At 47.5% G+C, this 19369-nt stretch overlaps 2 protein-coding genes across 3 annotated transcripts in view; one reads left to right on the forward strand and one right to left on the reverse strand.

Moving 5' to 3' along the window:
* Positions 1–10128: 10128 nt before the first annotated feature.
* Positions 10129–14311, forward strand: LOC135367556 (lopap-like). The gene is made up of 6 exons (XM_064600848.1): positions 10129–10257; positions 11783–11916; positions 12665–12694; positions 12782–12855; positions 13898–14005; positions 14094–14311. Exons 1-6 carry the CDS (start codon positions 10129–10131, stop codon positions 14231–14233), a joined length of 615 nt encoding a protein of 204 aa, XP_064456918.1. The 3' UTR covers positions 14234–14311.
* A 989-nt stretch (positions 14312–15300) lies between these two features.
* The window catches only part of LOC135366778 (uncharacterized), a 48369-nt gene continuing 44300 nt past the window's right edge, over positions 15301–19369 (reverse strand). For both annotated transcript variants that reach the window (XM_064599685.1, XM_064599686.1), the window contains exon 32: positions 15301–17744. In XM_064599685.1, the coding sequence (XP_064455755.1) occupies positions 17448–17744 (297 nt within the window). In that variant the 3' untranslated portion in view covers positions 15301–17447. The remainder of the gene's footprint in view (positions 17745–19369) is intronic.

Genomic DNA, 19369 nt, shown 5'->3' on the forward strand with positions numbered 1-19369 from the left:
GTGATCGTCAGCGACTGACACACTGCTGGGGCGCTCCACGCTACGAAGGCCGATAAGATGTGGGTGCGTTATCAGTTAAGGCTGCATCGTAGCATGATAGGTATCTTATGCAAGAAAGTGCGTCTTATTTCCTTCACCGACACGTTGCCCTGGATTTTTTTCCCTCCATCTGCTGGCCATGTTGCTCCCGTTGATGAATGCTGGCTGACGGATGGGGCCCTGTCTTCTATACACGTTTCCTGAAGTTCCAGCTGCCTTGCAGAATTGTATAATCTTTTTCCAGCGCGTGGTCACCCTCCCGAAACAGGTGCTCACGAATATCTACCCTTAAACCGTAAAGCTGCGCGGGCAATCGCGGGTACACCTGCACCTACGCTGACATAATACTCAGTCCTATTGGATTGCATTGGATATATAGGGTGTTCAATTTGTTTGTTATAGATTTTTTTATAAAATACCAACATAGATGTCGTTTTTTGCAGGTGGATTCTACGGTCACGTGCACATCCTCTTGAAGAGAGTATGTAACTATACAAGACGAATTTCATTCATTCATTACCCAAAATTCATTAATTAACTCTTCAATTAAATAAAAATTTCGGGCAAAAGCGGGATAGTAGAGTGGGATACAATCATCGTTGTAAGATTCTATCATTTAAAAATCCTGAAAGGAATGTGCCGTGAAATAGCTATCGCCGTATTTCGTTATGCCACTGAGCTGAAACCATAACCACGCGCCACAGGATCGCATCAACTTCGCCCAGGGAGACCAATGGTGGCGGTGGTGGTGGTACCAGCCCCCAACCCAGTTCTTGCAAAATCTGTATCAAAATGCGTGTTACTGCGCACAGAGCAATCCGTGCCTCTCCATTGGTCAGACGCCACGGAGTGTTCAGATTGGTTGCCGGAATTTGAAAACTGCACTTCGCGCTTCCTCGCCTGCGTGCTGCGTACCGGTACTCTCTCGGCGGTTTCATTTGAAATTTGAACGGTGGATGCCGGGTCGGCGGTGTCGCGGTGTCTTTCGTTGGGAGGCAAGTGCGTTCGCCGTCTTATCCGTGTATTATGGTGTTTGGTCTTTGATCGTGTTATACTGTTTCTCGACACAAGCATCGGTCTACGAATAGGCAATCGGATTTCAAACTGAAGTGTTGTCGTGAATCCAGGCTCGATGAACCCGTTCGAGCGCCCTCAGATTTGCATAGCAGTGACAAGAAAATAGGATTCATGAAGCAGCATCATTTTATGTTTGACGTATATCAGGCAAGGACATGATTCATCAAGAGATTGTGCGCAAGTATGTGACAGTTGTTCGTTGCTGGGAATAGCCTGTGTCGATATACCTGTTTTGCAAGTTTGAACTTTGTTGCAGTGTGCCAGGAAGCGCTACGCAGTGGACTCAGTACGCTAAGTGCATGTAAATGCGTCAACCCGCCGATTATATCAGTATAATGACTCAAATAAATTTCTCTTCATTACAACACTTTTCACAGTTGTTTTGGAATCACAGAATAACTTTACGGCGTGCATGAAAGCTAGTAGACCTAGAAGTCAGGGGTAGCCGGTACAGGCCAGTATGGAAAGCAGAAGGCAGCAAGAGCCAGAACCGGTCAGTCTGCGAGCCGGACGGAAAGACTTCTTATTGGAGGATTGAGGGAGCAATCGCTGCATTCTCATTGGTCGTGTGTCCAGTGTTCTGTGAATTTTCCTATACTATGGGCTCTATGGGGAGTTGTGGAGAACTGGTGGTACCTGGGTTCGAATCACGGTGCCGGCTGTGCTCTCTGAGGTTGTTCCTGGGTTTTACCCAGACGCTTTCAGCCATAAGTCGGCACGGTTCACCTAGAAGTCGGCCTCGGACGCACATTCCCCCAGGGCGTTAGTTGTGACGTTGCCCACCTCTGTGATGCCGACTACGCGAACCCTTTCAACGCCACCCACCACCAAAGGAAGAGGAGTGATGGAGGGTAATCTTGCCGCCGAGCGGTTGATCTGACCACCAGACGAGCGCCTACCCCATACATATCCATGGCTACAAAACACGTGACCCTCTGATGCGAAATGAGCGCTGTCCTCCCTGCGCTCCCGGTAGGTGCGGTTTCGGTTTCGGCTCATTTGCATAGCAGGATTTAGCAATGGATATCTCAACGCACGTGCGCGTTACATAATTTTTCGGATGGCTTTCAACGAGGATTGTCTTCCACCCTACTATCTCGCTTCCGCCCGGAATCTCCTAATTGAAGAGTTAGTTAATAATTTTAGGTGATTATAGTCAGTGACAACATAAGTCATACACTGGACCCCGGCCCCACACGAGAATCGCTCCGCGCGCGCGAATGTAGTGCGGCGCGGCAGAGTGGGGACTGGGGAGAGAGAGAGCCGGCACTACATTGTGAAGCGGGGGCGTCGTGCAAAGGCTGGTAGCCAATCGCAGGAGCCTTCCACGGATGAGTGGGCGGTCCTAATTGTAGGACTTAAGTTGTCACTGACTATCGTCACCTCTATATACACCTATATATCACCTAGTATACTCTCTTTTAGGGGACATCCGCCTGGCCGTTTTAGTCCCCATCAAAAGCGACATCTATGCTGCCTGTCATAGCTTTCTTTATAAAAAAGGATATGTGACGGATAAAAATTAACACCATGTATATAAAAAAGAGGGAGAAACTGGTTTCGTAGCTTGACGATTTCTTCTTCTACCAGAGTCGCTGCTTTTTAACTTACGTATAGCTTTCTCCATTCTTACCGGCTCTGGTTTCTGGCAGCTCCTCAGGAGTTTTGTAAGCTGTATCACCGTCCCATCGAAGGGCGCCCGAAGATGGGGCAAGACAAGCGTCGTGAGGCACGCACAATGCCCATCGACGGCTGTGAGCGCGAACATACGTTGCACAATCCATCTAATATCGAAATAATTTCCTTTGACAGGATGAGCCGCGGGGTTAATCGCAGTACCAATCGGTTGTCCCTCGAGCAGCGAGGCGTCGGGTATCCCGCTGAGCCGGGGGCCTGCCATAGTTTTGACATGACCCGAGTGACCTCGTTGCAGTGTACAAAGTTTACGGAATAGGCGGCCACCAATTTTAGACCCTGGGGGGTCCCCTCCCTCACGCGAGCTCTTAATTAACCTAAACGCTGTGCGCAGAATACTTGCCAGAAATTTTGCTTTCTTCATTTCCTCGTTATCAGCTGAGCGACTGCGCGGTCGCTCGAAGAGCGCCATCTGTGGCAGGGCGGAGCGTATTAGCGGACGTTAGTTTTGTGGCGCAGTTCTTGTCCTGTTTCTTTTCTTCTCTTTCCTGCTCCTATTTAGTTGCAGCTGTCAAGAACAGTTAAAAACGTTGCGACGCTTCGTCCCAGGATAGGCATAATAAATATGAAAGCCAATTAATCACATTGATGTGCACCTGCGTTCCAAGCCTTAGAGCAAAGATCGTAATAGACGTTCAAAAAATTGCGAATATACGTAAAATAATTGCGAAAATCGAAACTAATTCGACTCTGACGTTACTGCATGCAGACGTCTCCGCCGCTTGGGGCTGCGCGGGAGTGGTCACGTGCTTACGACTACCAATGGCGGAAGCTTGGACTTGGCGGAGCTTGGAAGCTTACGACTTGCTTGGCGGAAGACGGAAGCGGGCACGTGCACGTGTTCACAGAGATGAACGAGTCCGTTCATAGCGCACTGAACGCGGTAGTTTCAGTATCGCCACACTGTTCCTATGAAGGAGTCCTCGCGACCAGCACACTAGTCCACACTTTTCAACGAGTGCACACGGCCGCTTCCACCTTCCCCCAGGGTGTCCCATCGGAGAAAAATGATGCCGTTATCCTGTCCTCTAAACCTTTCGTCAGAACTGTACACTTCCCTGGAGATTTTCGTATGTACTATTTCATTGGGGCAAAGAACCGCGTCGCTGTCTTTGCCAGACGCCTTGAAATGTCGCTCAGAGCTCCTCAAGGGTTCTCTCTAAGTCTTTTTATAGCGAAGACAGCATTGGGAATTTTTCATACTCATCGTTGTGTAGAAGAGATGGTGTCCCTATAAATGAGTCCGGATCGACCCATCGGGAATGCCCCGAGCCAGACGCACTGGGGAGCTTCTTAACCCGTGACCTTGCTCCAGGACTGGGCCGACAGAACTGGCTGGTGCCTTGGCGCGTCGTCTTCAGCCACGGGCCACGACAGTCGTTTCGGGACAGCATTTTATTCCACCCCGTTGCACCCTGCGAAGAAATAACGGAATTCGTCCAAGAAATAAGTTGGCCCAGGACGCATACTAACCCCCCCTGTCCCTCACTCCTTCCTGTTGTCCTCTCTCAATCTGTCCACGTCAGTACGCCGCTCATATAGCCACAGTTGCTTCGCGGCGCTAACACGGAGTTTAAAAAATCGTCCAAGAAATAGATTTCTAGATAAGGTAAGGCAAGAGGTATATTGCGACTCCGAAATCAGCGAAAAAATCTGCACCCCCCCCCCTCCCCACACACACACGCTACTAATCCGCTTACAGATTCGATGCTGTCAACACAAGCACCCCTTCACGGTATCACTCCAGCATCGTGGACGAGAAAGCACCAGCCTAATCGTGATTCATTATACTCTACAAAAATGCCTACCCTCGTGATATACCAGTTTTGCCTCCTACACAGAGAGAAAACGGACGAATAAAAACGAGCCAGTTAATCCTTTCAACAACATGATCTACCTACTCAATGACACGGACCTCTACCCCTGCGCACTCAGACGGATGACTCTCACAAAGCAGCCAACGCGGGTCAGCACCTCTAGCCCTCGCATTCCAGGAACATTGGCGATGGATCGGGCCTGGGTTCGTGACTCCTTACTTAAGTTCCACGCAGGAAACGGGGCCTGCTAATTAGACTTTAATTTATCGAAACCTACCCGAAGAACGACACCTGCGCGTGCACGGACCGGTCCATGATGGATAGCCATTTCGCTAATGAAGGCTAGCCAACGGAACTGCGGGGTTCCACCCGTGAACGTTTCCGCCTCGGGGGCCCCTACAGTGCGCACTGTAGGGTGCATTTGGATGCAGAGATTGTGATCCGGCATGGGAATGACACACGGCCGGCTGGTAATGTGATCAACGGCCCTAGAAGACGCTTCGCGGCGGAAGGGTGAAGATCTGAACCGATATGTCTCGTGGGATTTTGAAGGGGGCCTTGCAGATAAGCGCTGGCTGAGTTTAGGAATGTGGGGATCTAAATGAACATGTCACCAACATTGGGCGTTGTGTGGGTTAGGAGCTGAAGGTGTCTGGAACACGGGCTCTTGTTCTTCGTATACGACCATAATCACTTTAAATGTGCTGTGCCACAGTATCGACGAAACAAAATATTTACCTAAGTGCCATAATCGCCAAAATACAGACGCTTGAACACGCTATTATTACTGCACTGCGGCGAAGGCAATAGAGACGATGAAAGCACACAATACAAGCCGCAACCTTCAACCAACTTTTAATGACAAAGAGAAAGGACAAATGCAGCAAGGAGACCACACAAGCTTTCCCATTGGTTCTTTCCCTCCAATCTACCTATATTCTATCCGAACCACACAACCAGTTCGCGTGACTGAGTGGTTGGCGTGCTGGCCATGTTACGTCGAGACAGGGAGGTACCCGGGTTCGAGTCCCGGTGCCGGCTGTGCTGCCTGGCTTTTTTCTTGTGTTTTCCTCAATCGCTATCAAACACATGTCGGAACAGTTCCCTTTGAAGTCGACCCTGGACGCACATTACCCCCAGAGCGTTAGTCCTGACGCTTCCCACCTTTCACCAGCACCACCATCGAACCAAACAGAGCTATTGACAAGGATAAGGATTCAATCAATAAGGATTGGTAAGGATAGATTGGAGGGAAAGAATGAATGCGGAAGCTTGTGTGGATTCCCTGCTGTGTTTGTCATTGAAAGTTGCGGCTTGTCTTATGTTTTCGTCGTCTCCGCTACCTTCGCCGCAGTGCAACAGCAACAACAACAACAAATAAGTAATTATGATGCAGTGGGATGTTTCGCCGCTGAGGCGGCACCTTATCCCATTGCTTGAGGGGGAGAAGATAGTGAATCATGATGAATGCTCAGAGTTCACGCAGGAGCCCTGTTGCTGCTAAGAATGTGATGAGGGACAGTATGTACCAACCAGCCTATAATTCCTACTTCGTGCTTGAACACACGCTCGAGTCAAACTTTGATATTAGACGAACGAGAGCTACGGCCATTCCCATTGATTCTCGTAAGCACGTGTCCTCTACCACGATGCCTCACTGGCAGAGACGCCAGCAGTACGGTGGCCTGCAGTGTCGACAGAGTCGGATGAGACTCCGCGGCGCCGATTTTCTAGGCGTCTTATTTTTATTATTTGATCAGCTTATTTTACTAATTCACTAATTTATTTTATTAATTGATTAACTTAACTTATATAAGCTATAATTTATATTCATCTGGCATAATTTAGTGGTTAAATGCCACGTCCCTTATGACGTAAAATATCATCGACCCACGACGTGACGTGTTATCTAGCTGCATAATGTCTTGGGCAAGGGTATCTACCTTAGAGTGCCACTCCGGACTCAGAAAACAGCGTTTATTTTATTTAGTAATTGAAAAGAAGGTGCCTGAAGGATTCTATACGCGAAATTTCAATCCTGTTTACGAACGTTGTGCATTTCTGTCAATTTTTGAATATCTGCTGATCCTCCACAGGTTTTGATGACGCGAGGAGCGAGTGACGTAATCATAAGCCCGCAAATTACAATGATGTCATGTTCTGGAGAGTGCACTCGTCTCCTAGCAACGACGCCGGCGTCCGGGGAGGGTCAGTCAGTTGATCGAAAGAGGGGAAAATTGGAAAAATGTCTTCTCCCTCCTTAGTGTTTTTTCGAACGTCGGAGCGGTCGGATGATATGTCACGTGGGGCTCCGCTAACGGAGTGCAAAAGGTGAGCCCCCCGGAAGACGCGAAGGGCAACAACGTTGCGAGATGAGAGCTGGGCGCTGCGTCGGAGCGTAACAAGACCTCACAGTGCTCAAAACTAAAAATTAATTTTCTCTAGCTTTCGCGTCACGTAGAGCCAAAATAATTTGCAAGAATGTAAAGTGAGACAAGATTTCAGTAACATAACTTTGGTAGGATTCTGAAGACACGAAATTTAGTCGGTAGTGACACTTTAATTTACCTCGATTTTTCCTCATGCCTATCGCTCTTTTATCGGGTATACCACGATCAGCGATGGAGAGCTCTGGACGTTGGCTATGAGCATTTCATCTATGAACTGAGTCAGAGACAGGAGTACCTGTACACTGTGTGGGAACTTCCAACAGGGGACACAAGGGGCGCTCTACTGGATCCCTGACCAGGGTTCTGATTACAGGCCACCACGATGTAACATTTTTGGTTCTCTGGGCACAGTTACCGACAATGCCTTTTCCTGTACAAGGAAAGCCGTCGCAAGGTTCATCCGTCGATCAATGCATCCTTCTGACTTTTTTCTCTATTCCAGCCATGCCGCTGACACAAAATTGCCGAGCTCTCCGCCTGAAACCCGAGCAGATGGCAATGTTAATCGTCGTGTATTTCAATTAGCTCATGTTTACATTAAGAGTTTGCAAAAACACGTCTTAGCGTAATTATGCGACTACTACGCTAAACTTTGGAGCACGTCCTTTTAATTAAAATTCAATGTCAAGTTTCGTGCAACACAATATGCGTAAGTGCGATGGCCTCGCATGACTTTGTTTCGTGATATGCTCTCTTCCCCTGCTGATGCGGTCATCCGATAGGTATACCGCAGGTGTACTGGTACAGCCACTTCGCCCGCCTTGCAGGATCTACCCTTGGCCCGACGTCGGTGAAAGGGAGCCATCTGCCGACAAGCTCCACACACAAATGTGTTTGCGTACATGCAAGACAGGGTGCGCCACCACTGTACTGGTTTTTCTGGTTCTGTTCCGATCATGGTTCTGATATGGCACCTTGTGGTCTTACTGGGCGAAGACTGCTTTTATTGGGGTCTCTGTCTCCGGCGCAGCCGTTTGCGTTTTAGAAAGTGAACAGGATTGCAGGCAAATAATTTTCAATCCACAAAGCAACCGAAAACTGGGGTCACCCCCAGTCACCCCAGTGAGATCCCAGCCTCCTACTGGGGTCCCCGAGCCCCCCCCCCCCCGCCATCGGACCCCCCTCCCCGGAAAGTCCCCGAACGCCGCTTCCCACGAGGAGTGTTACGGGGTGTGTGTTTTATCTAGTGTCTCAATTATTATTGTGTCTCAATAATATGGCATAGGAAGTGTGTTTCCTCTTAAAAGGAAACCAGGAAACTGAATAGACGGCTACGGTTACACCTGGCGTTTCACCGGTGGAGTTGCCTCGGTACCCCAACCCGTTACGTGTGAGACATGCGATGAGTGAGGTGGAATGAAACGAAAAGAACATGGTCAGGAACGCACAGCAACAGGGACGGGCACGAACAGCGTTTCGCTCCTTCTGGGCGTTCTTTACCACGTTCAGTGCTAACCAACACGCTCTTCACCTTCTTGAAAGTGTTCCAGAACAATAAGTGGTACGGGCGACTGCGAAACACAGAAAAAAAGAAAAATTAGAGGACTAACCGAAGAGGGCACGGAGGGTAGTTGTGAAAAACTATGAGAGCAAAAAAAAAGAAAAAAATGGTTGCGCCTTTGGGCGTTGCGCAAAGGGCGTTTGAACGTGGCGGCTGTATGGGGCCAGTCATTTGGTAGTTCAGCGAATTCAGAAAATTTCAGCGACCACGTGGTGGCGGTACTGTCACGTTTCCCTATAGCGCCACGGACGGAACTACACCGTGGTCCGTCCTATACACCGATATCGCTTTGGAAATTAATGCAAAGGAAGTTCTGTGACTGTCAGTTGACAAAAATGGTGACGTCGGCTATTCTGTCTTCATCGGGGCTTCGCGTTATCACCTCGGAGCAGTGTGGTATGGGTTGTCCTCGGTGTCATGAACAGGAGGAGAGATGAACTGAGGTGTACAGCCATGGGACGTGTGGTAAGCGCTTACAAATAAAGAATGATATGCATGTATAAGGCTCGCGAGATGGCGCAGCGGCATTGTCCTCACCACAACCTGCTAGATTATAGCCCATGTTATAGGCACCTCTTCCCAGCGCCGCAGTTAGAAGCTAGCGGTGCTGCTACTCATCGGTCCGGTTATTGCTTCCTCAACTTCTGCAATAATTTGTACCTCAGCTTACCTTAGCATTTTTGTACAAGCGGTGGATATCCCACGGAAGATGTTTCATTCTAAAGTTGATTATCATCACCATCTGCGCGTTTTCATAGGAGCTGTTGCTGTCGTCTGCCACGTCCGCTTCTGCGTATTCAAAATTCAAATTTCCATTGTCCAATCATGATGTAGGTCTCGCGGGCCGATGAGTTGCTCCCCTAGCGGATCGTGTGGACGGGCTCCTCATACGGGTTGCCGATCATGACATGGTCGTTATAAGCTAGCAGGTCGTGGTCCTCGCTTCACCCCAAACCATCACACGACTTCATCATTCATAACTTAATTGTTGTTGTTGTTGTGCTGTCTTCGCTGTCTGCGAAAACATTTCGAACCAACAAGTAGCACGTAACAGGAGACGCATCTCTTTCCCTCTCTCCAGAGGAGGCTTCAAGACTCATCAAATACCATTAACCCACTAATCCTTAACCACACACCGCAGCGAATACATCAGAGACCCAGCCCGGAGCCTCATACACGTACGAGTCTATCACATCGTCTGTAACGAGAGCACATTACCGAATTCATCGAAGCGATGCATTACACGGGGCACGCCACAGAGAGCATCTTCCATCCGTTTTCTTCGCACGCCCCAGCAGCAACCAAAAGCGATATCTCACACACAGAGACCTGAAAATAGGGGAAACGCCGTCCTTTGTCTGAATGAGACCAAGCTTTCAAAGTTGCATCGAGTTCGTCACACGATAAACATGCGCTACGGTGTGTTGCGTTACACCGTAAGAAGTCCACGGAGGGAGAAAGAGACGTAATAATCCAGTGTGGCGTTCGGCGTAGTCGTAGGTGGTTCGGACTGCACGTGTGGTGGGAACTGGGAATATTTACAGCGACTATGGCTAGGACTGGTGTTCAAACGTGGCTGAAGGTTGTGTGTGTGCTGTCTGGAAGTATAGTAAACGCGATGGTGATGCCAGGATTATGTCCTTCGGTGAAGGAAAAGGATGATGTGGACCTTGAGCAGGTGAGTACGGTGCTTGGAGAAGTTCAGTGACGGGAGAAGTGGTCCGTATGAGGGACAAGACGAATGAGCATCGGTTACTGGTCCCGTTCTGTATTGGCAAAATGCACTGGCTTGATAGGCATAGCATAACATACACTGGCATGCACTGGCATAGGCATGCATAGGCATGCACATAACATGCACTGGCATAGCATAAACCAGCGGCATGATGGCCGAGTGGACCAAGGTGGCCGCTCGTTGGTGGTAGCCAAGGTAGTGCTGAAGACTGGGAGGTGGTGGGTTTGAATCCTACCGCCGGCTGTGTTGTCTGAGGTTTTCCCTGGGTTTTCCGAAGACTTTCCAGACAGACGAATGTCGGCACAGTTCCCCCTAGAGTCGGCCCGGGACGCATACTAAGCCCACTGTCCTCCACTCCTTCCTGCTGTCCTCTCCCCATCTGTCAACGTCTGTACGCCTCTCATAGCCACAGTTGCTTCGCGGCGCTAACACGCAATCAAAAAAAAAAAAAGAAGAAGAAGAAAAGACATAGTAGAAGCAACGAGATGTAAAGCGTGAACGTTTGGATGAAAACGAACAATGTCCTTATGTCCTGCAAGCGCTACAAGCGGAAAACAAGCATTTCTCCAGAGAGCTAGAATAGTAGTAGCCTTTATGAGGTTTAAACTACAATGACCAAATTCAAATTGAAAGTCAAATGATCAAACTCTTAGCTGAGCCCTTCAAGTTAGACTTCACATGCGCCGATGAGACACACAAATGTTCAATATATCCACGGAAACGAATTTCTCTGTGGAACCAAACCATTTCGCCGCTTGGATTACATTTACAACCACCTTGCCATGGAAGCTGTTCATAAAATTGCCCACCATGGTTGATGATGACGTTGCTAAAAGTACTCTCTGTTGGATCTTCCTTTTGAAACCTTTGAGTTCCACAAACTTTCTTTCTGCTACCGTAATAGTGGGCGGCAGGTGGCGTGCAAATGACTTCTGACTGGCAGCTTTCGATAGTAAACTTTGGTGGATGATCTCTTCGGTCGCAAACAATAGAGAGTGAAATCTGCTCGTTCTAAAATAATAAACGTAGTTAACTCTATAATGCTGTATGTATTTATTTGAGTGTTTCGCAGTAGTTCATCGCCGGGGCAGAGTTACATATTCTGAACTGTACTAATTTTCCTATTCACACTTGTATGTATTGCCACGTCATATTAAATTTTCCTCACACACACTCTATAATGAATTGATGTCGGCAGAAAACATACGGTCATTTGAAGGCTCTGTTAGGCTGACCTTGGACTTGCATCGTATGACATGGGTCAAGCACGCTAATTTGATGGTTTCAGTCGAAGTGCTCCGGTCCTTCGGTGAGCCCTTCACCTGCAGACCGCTCTTCAATAACACACCACCAGCGAACCAGCGCTCTGTAACACACTGTAGTAATGTCATTGTATCATGAGTATCATTGTATCATTCGAGCATTTCTTTATTCTATCGCTGATGCAGAATGAGTTGTGCGTTTGCAGTTCATGGGAACGTGGTACGAAGTCTTACGGACGCCGTTCATCATGGAGTCCTTCGTGAACTGCGTCAAATTTCACTACCTCGACAAGGGCGACACTGACAACATCGCAGTGCGACTCAAAGGAGAGAGGGCAACGTAAGTGTATCTACCTTGCTATTGTACCTTTAGCGTGAACTTTAACACCTCTCTAACCTGCGCTGAATAATTAACAGAGTAACTCACATTCAAACACGTGTATCCGGCCAGGCGCTTATGCACGAGCAGTGTTTTACAGCGTGACTTCCTTCCTGTGGTCCCTCGTGGAACACACATCCTTCTAGAATACCGGTGTCGAAATCCACCACCCTATGTCTGCAGGGGCAGCTGGCACAACGCAGAGCTGGGCCATACTCTCCACCCTTAAACTTTAACTGTGTTTGAGACCTCGTTTGTGTGTGTTTTTCGTCGTCTCCCTAGTTACCAGCTCGCTTGCTTCCTAGCCATTCCTCCAGTACTCTTCACATTCCTCTTGTACTCCTTCAAACCAAGCCGGACACATATCCCTCTTTGGCTGTTGCGAATCGTCCAGGGTGATTCAAAAGTTATTGCGTTATCCAGGTGTTTTGTCCTTTTGGATGTGATTCCTAATGCCAGAAGGATTTCTGATAACATTTTTTCGCGATTTCTGGCAACAAATTAACGTACAAAACCTACAAATGCCTAACTGATTGGAACTTAGCTTTCCTTTAAGCGCGAAATTTCAATGAAGCTTGGCCACAATAGAGGTCCTACAGCTCTCTTCCATCTACCCAGCGGGCCTGACGATTGTCGTCGATTATCTAGAAATACCGTACGACAAACGTCGTGCATTCGCTATTCTAATTCATTGATTACATCTTTTTAGTGTCTCATCAGTCTTCTCAACAAACGACAGGTAAGCCCTGCGCCTTACTGTTTGCGAGCATGTGTAGACGACGAAGCTTCATGTATAACATGAAATCATCTTCATGAACATTCACAGAGGTACTGCTGTTGTCATCGACGGAGAAATCAACGTCAAAGATGGAAAACCGGGGAGCATCACTTTGAAAGCAAGTATGTCTCGTTTAGTATGTTGTTCATGTACTGCTTCCGACACACTTGCCTGGTACCTCGGGAGCCATGCCACATTATCTCCTTCCGTTGGTGTTGGTTACGAAAAGAACAGACCCGTAGACCGAGAACTGGAAGCGAGACAAAGGAAGTCCTACCTCACAGACCGAAGTAAAGATGCGACGTGTACCTCTTGCGATGCCAAAGGGACTGTTCAACACATCATGGATCATAGTAGAAAACATGGTCGCCATGGAAGGCACTTAATGAAAAAATGAAGGACTTGGGCCCTTGCTGGAACCACAATTTTGGCCCAACAGAGCAGAGTCGACACTGCGAAAAGCATAGTGGATTCTACTACAGTTTGTGCGGGAAAGTGACCTAAAAGGTGTCCTTTAGCAGCAACCAGAGGAATTCCCAGTACACAGGGCCTCTCCGTGCGTTGTGGGTTTTGTTCCAACCTTTCTTTCTTCTTTTACGACACGTTGCCGCCCTTCTGGAAGGCAGACCGCCGTCTCCTTTTTCAGCGACATATATCACGACAGGGAGGGGCGTGCAGTGACAACGCTATCTAGATACAGAAAGTTTGCCCGACGTGGACATACCAAGTAGCTTCAGCCAGTCGCAGCAGACGATTCCAAACTCAATGGCTACCAATGGCTGCCCATGTGGCTTGTGGTGGCTCGTCTCTATAATTTCCGCCGCCGGAAGCACGTCGTGATTGGCACATACTTTATGACTACGTCACGTCGTTTAAGCGATCAGTCTTCTTACTCTAGGCGGTGTTGGTAGTGACGGTAAACGGCGCAGAGGCAAGACACGAAGAATGCAGTTCCTGTGGGCTTGCAGAGCTACCTTTCTTTCCATACGGCATGACCCTTCACAATGAGGCATCGCCTGCAGGGGATACTTGCGGGGTGATTCGAACAACCAGTGTATCACAAGCAGTACACATATGCTTCACGCTTGCATGGTCGCTAAAGTAATGAAGACTCGTAGCATCTGATTAGAAACGACGTTTCCTCCTTCTGTTTTGATATTGCAGACTCTTTTAAGTACACGTCGCCAATGAGAGTAGTGGCCACAGATTACACCACATACGCCGTGCTGTGGGCCTGCGAAAACAACCTTATCAGTGGTATCGCTCGTAGAGGTAAGGAAACCAACACCCGCGGCTTATGTCACGCTTCTATGCGGCCTTTTGTGCAGAAAATAACGGTACACTTTTCTCTGCTTTTCAGAAAATATCTGGGTGTTATCGAGAACGTACACACTGAACGTTACGATGCAAAAAGTGATCATGGACCATTTGAAGAAAGAAACTTACTCGTCCTACTTCCTCCTGCCCACGGATCAGAGGAACTGCGTTGGCCGCTTGTGAACTGTCCTTACCGACCAACAAACCCGGGCTCTCCGTACAGCAAGGACGGACGGAGGACTTCGAACGCAGCATTCTTCCCTCTCGACTGCCATTCCACATATTTATAAGTTATTCATTCATCATTAAAGTGCAGAATACGCTTCTCACAGCTTGGATCCGGCGTCGACTATTTTGAGGTTAGACCTATTGGACTGTAAGTAACTTATAGATCCCATGCGCAAAATTCACCCAGCAGAACACCGTAGTTCTTTTAGATAAACAACAAAAGTGAACCACGCGATCATATCCGATTTGGGTGACATACACTACGGTGATTAGGGTCATACACATGAACAATCACACCTTGACGGAGGTCGTCGGGACCGCAGACCAATATAAAGGTGAGTGAAGACTGTTTTGAGATATGGAAAGACGTAGTGCGGAAGTGTTGTCTCCAATCGGTGGTTTGGAACAGAAACCGAAGAAGCAGAACAGCAACAAGGAACTGCTGATAGTGTGTGTACTGGTGGCGTGATGCGTCGCGAGTATCACACACGTCGTAAGAAAAAGCCTCCTTGAGCACTGTCAGTGCTTTTATGCTTTTCTTTCGTTATGTTGTCGGGCTACCGTATCAGATAAGATAGACAGCATTTAACGTTCCCTTGTCAGAACGCGCCTATGGCAGGACCCAACGCTGCTAGTCTACATAGCGCTACACAAGCTGATAATAGTGAGTTTTAGTATACCGTTGATAAGGTTATCGTGCCTATCGGAACCAATCGCAGTCCTACGTGACTCAGAATCTTATCCACTGATTGGTTCCGGCTGATACGGTTCGACGCAAGCCACGTTATCAACGGTCTGCTAAAACTCTCTAATTTCGCCAGGAGGTTTACCGTCACGTGAGCCAACAAGAAACGTGAGATGAGCCCCCATGGGTGAGGGCCTCGCAGAAGAGTGATGCTGATACTGTTGGTGATGCAGCGAAGATGCAGAACTGCCACTGCACATATTCGACGTGTCTTACCTTGAACTGAGCACAGTGCAAGAAGACATGTCACGGATAAAATGATATACACCATAAAACGTTTCCTTTTCATGCACATAAGTGCTACATGAACTTTATTCGTGAGATCAGTCAGCAACGTTGAAATCTATATGCACCAGGTAAATATCCACGTATGCCCTGCCTCGTTTGGCCCGCTCGCTGAAGAAATCCCTGCATTAGGTTGCATTTTCTTCAACGTACTCTATTCAAATGACTAGAGACACTTCATTGTCCTCTTGAAAGAAACGAGTATAGGCATGCTGAGGTCAATGATGACGTCACAGGTCAATGATGATGAGAGTGTGTAATGAAAGTGAAATTACTCAGAACGCCGCAAACGGTAGACTGAGGAAAGCTATAGTTACAATTTGACTCGAACGCAGAAAAAAAGCACTGCTACCATTATCTTAGCTGTCCATTATTAGGTTCCGGAATCTCCCGTAATCAGTAATGAATACAGTTCGCGATAAGGAATACAGAAAACATCATTCTGCACGCTGCCGTTTTTACAGAGTTCTCTACTGAAGACTGTAGAAGGTACTGAAAGATCAGTAAAAAAAAAAATACTGTGTGACGTGCGGAGCTCAGACAAAATAAAAGCTCAGTTACCTTAAGACCTTATAGCTATCTGCACGCGACAATGAACATTGTTCTCACCCCTGAAGTTTTTCCTGTATGAATTTGGTTGAGCTAGTGAAGTATGTACAATTAAAACAAAGTGGGCAGTGAGATAGGAGAAGTAACCAGTCACCTATTCATCTCGTCTTTCGTGTGAAGTCATTATACTGACACATACTATATGACAGCGTTACTTTTAACGGCTCCACAAAATTATTCCTTGGCTTAGTGGCATGAATGGCTGCTATAGTATTAACAACTTAATTGTGGAAGCAGGGAGACAGAAAGGTACATTTCACGAACTTGCTAGGCACACGTAAACCGACAACGTTTTTGAACGACAGTGCCGATAGAAAATCTGGCAGTGGACCCAAAATTGTAACCAGCATGCATACACATACACGCGGGAGGTTCTCTGTAACTATGGGAACACCTATATTATTTTATAATACATCCTAATCCTGTACTATTTTATAAAATAGGGACACAGCCATTTCACTTACAATAAGTGGCGATATATTATAGGTAGACTTGGCCACCTGATGATGGCGCTAGCAACCTTGTTGGCTGTCTTCCTCATTAGGTTTGACTATTGAACCTTTTAATTTCTGAGAGATAGAAGCTTGGCAGAACGACAACATTATAAACACGGTAGACACAGATTTCGGGATCGTTTTTCACGCCCTGTTCCTGGAAAGCAGTTTCTCGCTTCCTTGAAATGCGAGGAACAAGGAGGGACATGCTGCCTTATCTTATCTCCTTCGCATTTAAGGGCAAGAGAGAGAGCGTGTCTCGCAGAGCGACAAATATGCTGAATGCACCAACAGGACCAGGTGATGTAATTGCTAAATTCGATCTTTCACTTAGAAAAAAAAATTAAAGCCTTAGTTAATAATTAGTGAGGGTAACACTACGGGAAGTTACTATTGCGGCCATACGGTTGGCGGTTCACCTAGAAAATATTGCCATTTATTGTAACAGAGAAATAGGCATTTCCCCTTTTTTTGTAAAATTTCGTCCATGGACAGAACAGATACCCCGCGCATGCATCAAACAGGAGTTCAACAACCGCTGTTCAAGTCTAGCTAGGAAACCTGCCCATTTACGCCTACTTGCAGTGGTTTATCCAGAATCCCAAGCACGGAGGGGTGTTAGCAAAAAATGGGGGGGGGGGTCATTATTATAGTTATGTCATTACAGCATAACATATCGTTACCGACATGTGTCTAAAGCTGAAATTGCAAGGGCACCCCCTGTAGGGAGCACACAGCTGAAAAGGATAGGGGGTGTCACAGAACTTTTAGGGGGTGTTAGGGGTTGTAAGGGGGGTCTGGATAAATCACTGGCTACTTGCCGCAGTAGTTGCTGCTCCTGCCAGGTGCACTTGGCTATGGCAGTTCATATCGCCTTAGCACCTGTGTATGTTGACCCTATGAGCTCCCCCGCAATACTTTCGACATGACAGCTTCAGCGATATGCGTGGTCCATGACAGGAGAACACATCCTCGTATAGCTTTCGAGACGCTTACTGCCTTCCACTCTCGAAGAACAGCAAATCTGAGAGTCTCCTCAACAATCAGTAGTCGTGCGCCGAAAAAAGAGTCCATCGGGCTTTCCTACTTGAGTGGAAGATCCAGTGGTCGCATTTACATCTTTGTCACTGTTCAGGTTCATCTGGAACTTGAACTTGCTGGGTGTCCAGCAATCGTTGCAGGTGGAAGAATCCAAATCGCTGTCGCACACAGGCCCGCTGCCCGTCTTTTGTACGGAGTCAACGACTGCGGAACTTTGCGGCGACGAACCTGCCGATGTCGATAGACGGTACCACGTCGTGTTAGCACTCGATCTGCTAGATCTTGACATTTGCTATGGAGGTGAAAGAAAGAACAAACATAAATATCGGCTATCTTGGCATTGTTTAACGGAATGTAGTGTAAGAGTATCTGCTGCATAGTCGTTTCCAATATATTTTTTTTCGGGGGGGGGGAGGGAGGGGGCAACCCCCTTACCCCTTTTCTTGGAGGCGGTCACCGCGGACTGTGGGGGTGTTCAGAGGCTCATAATATTATGACATACGAGAAACATCATGATGATGTTTCGAACAAAGCGTGCACAATTTTCACATGTGACCCTGAAGCTCCCTTGCCCCTTCTTCATTATGCTTCTATGCTCCTTCATTATGCTTCTACAATGTGACCCATTTCGAGCAACCTGACGCTGCCACGGTCTACGGGCACCACAACAGCTCGTGACGCTCAACGGTGACTCTAAACTTGCGTGCGCTCGTGTTTTGATGTAGCAAAGAGCTTGCGGTGATAGTACACTCTTAAAAATGAGTTTCACCACATAGCACGCTCCTAGCCATCCATCCTCACGAATGAAAAGGTTCGCGCCCCAGATTTGTTGAAAACGGTAGGCGGAGCCTAATTTGAACCATTATATGCAGGTGCATAATTGGTATAAAATAGGCTCCGCCTCCCGTTTTCAACAAATATGGGGCGCGAACCTTGTCATTCGGGATGATGCTTGGCTAGGAGCGTGCTGTGTGGTGAAACTCATTTTTAAGAGTGTACAGTGTAGTACCAGCGTAATGAAGTAGTAGTATAGAGTAGTGTGGTATGGCGTAGTGAATGCCGTGTTAGCATAGCCTAGTGGTAGTATACCGTATGCAAATATAATGCCTTGTTAGGTAGTGTAGTGCACTATGGCTATGGTGGGCTAGTATGGCGTAATGGTAACACAATGTAGTGTTAGCATAGTGTAGTGGTAGTTCCATAGAATTACGGGTGCAGCAGTAGCATAGTGTAGTGGTAAAATAGTATAATGCACTGGTGGTGCGTACTATAGTCGTAGTATAGTCGACAAAAGGGAGAGGGCGCAGACTAATTAGTGCATGATGATTGACTGACTGGTGCTTCTTCGTGTTTGTCTACGTGTACCGTGTCTCTCGGTTATTCGTCCTTTTAATCGTAGGGTAGTGCACGTTGCGGTAGCATGATGCAATTGCAGTGGTAGTAGTATAATGCTGAGGTAAGTGGCGCAGCAGTAGTATAGCGTCATAGTGCAGTTGTAGTGGCAGTATATTGCAATGGCCGACGGTGCAGCATAGTCCAGTGGCGGCAGTATCATATATCATGGTATCTTCTGACTAATGATCTGTGACAATACGTACCGAACCCTTCGTAAGCTTCATCGTAGTCTTGTTTAGGCTGTGGGGGCCCCTTGTTAAATAGTATAATGCACTGGTGGTGCGTACTATAGTCGTAGTATAGTCGACAAAAGGGAGAGGGCGCAGACTAACTGGTGCATGATGATTGACTGACTGGTGCTTCTTCGTGTTTGTCTACGTGTACCGTGTCTCTCGGTTATTCGTTCTTTTAATCGTAGGGTAGTGCACGTTGCGGTAGCATGATGCAATTGCAGTGGTAGTAGTATAATGCTGAGGTAAGTGGCGCAGCAGTAGTATAGCGCAGTGTTTCCCAAACTTTTGG

The sequence above is a fragment of the Ornithodoros turicata genome, chromosome 8 (genome assembly GCF_037126465.1).
Source record: "Ornithodoros turicata isolate Travis chromosome 8, ASM3712646v1, whole genome shotgun sequence".
Taxonomy (NCBI): Eukaryota; Metazoa; Arthropoda; class Arachnida; order Ixodida; family Argasidae; genus Ornithodoros; species Ornithodoros turicata.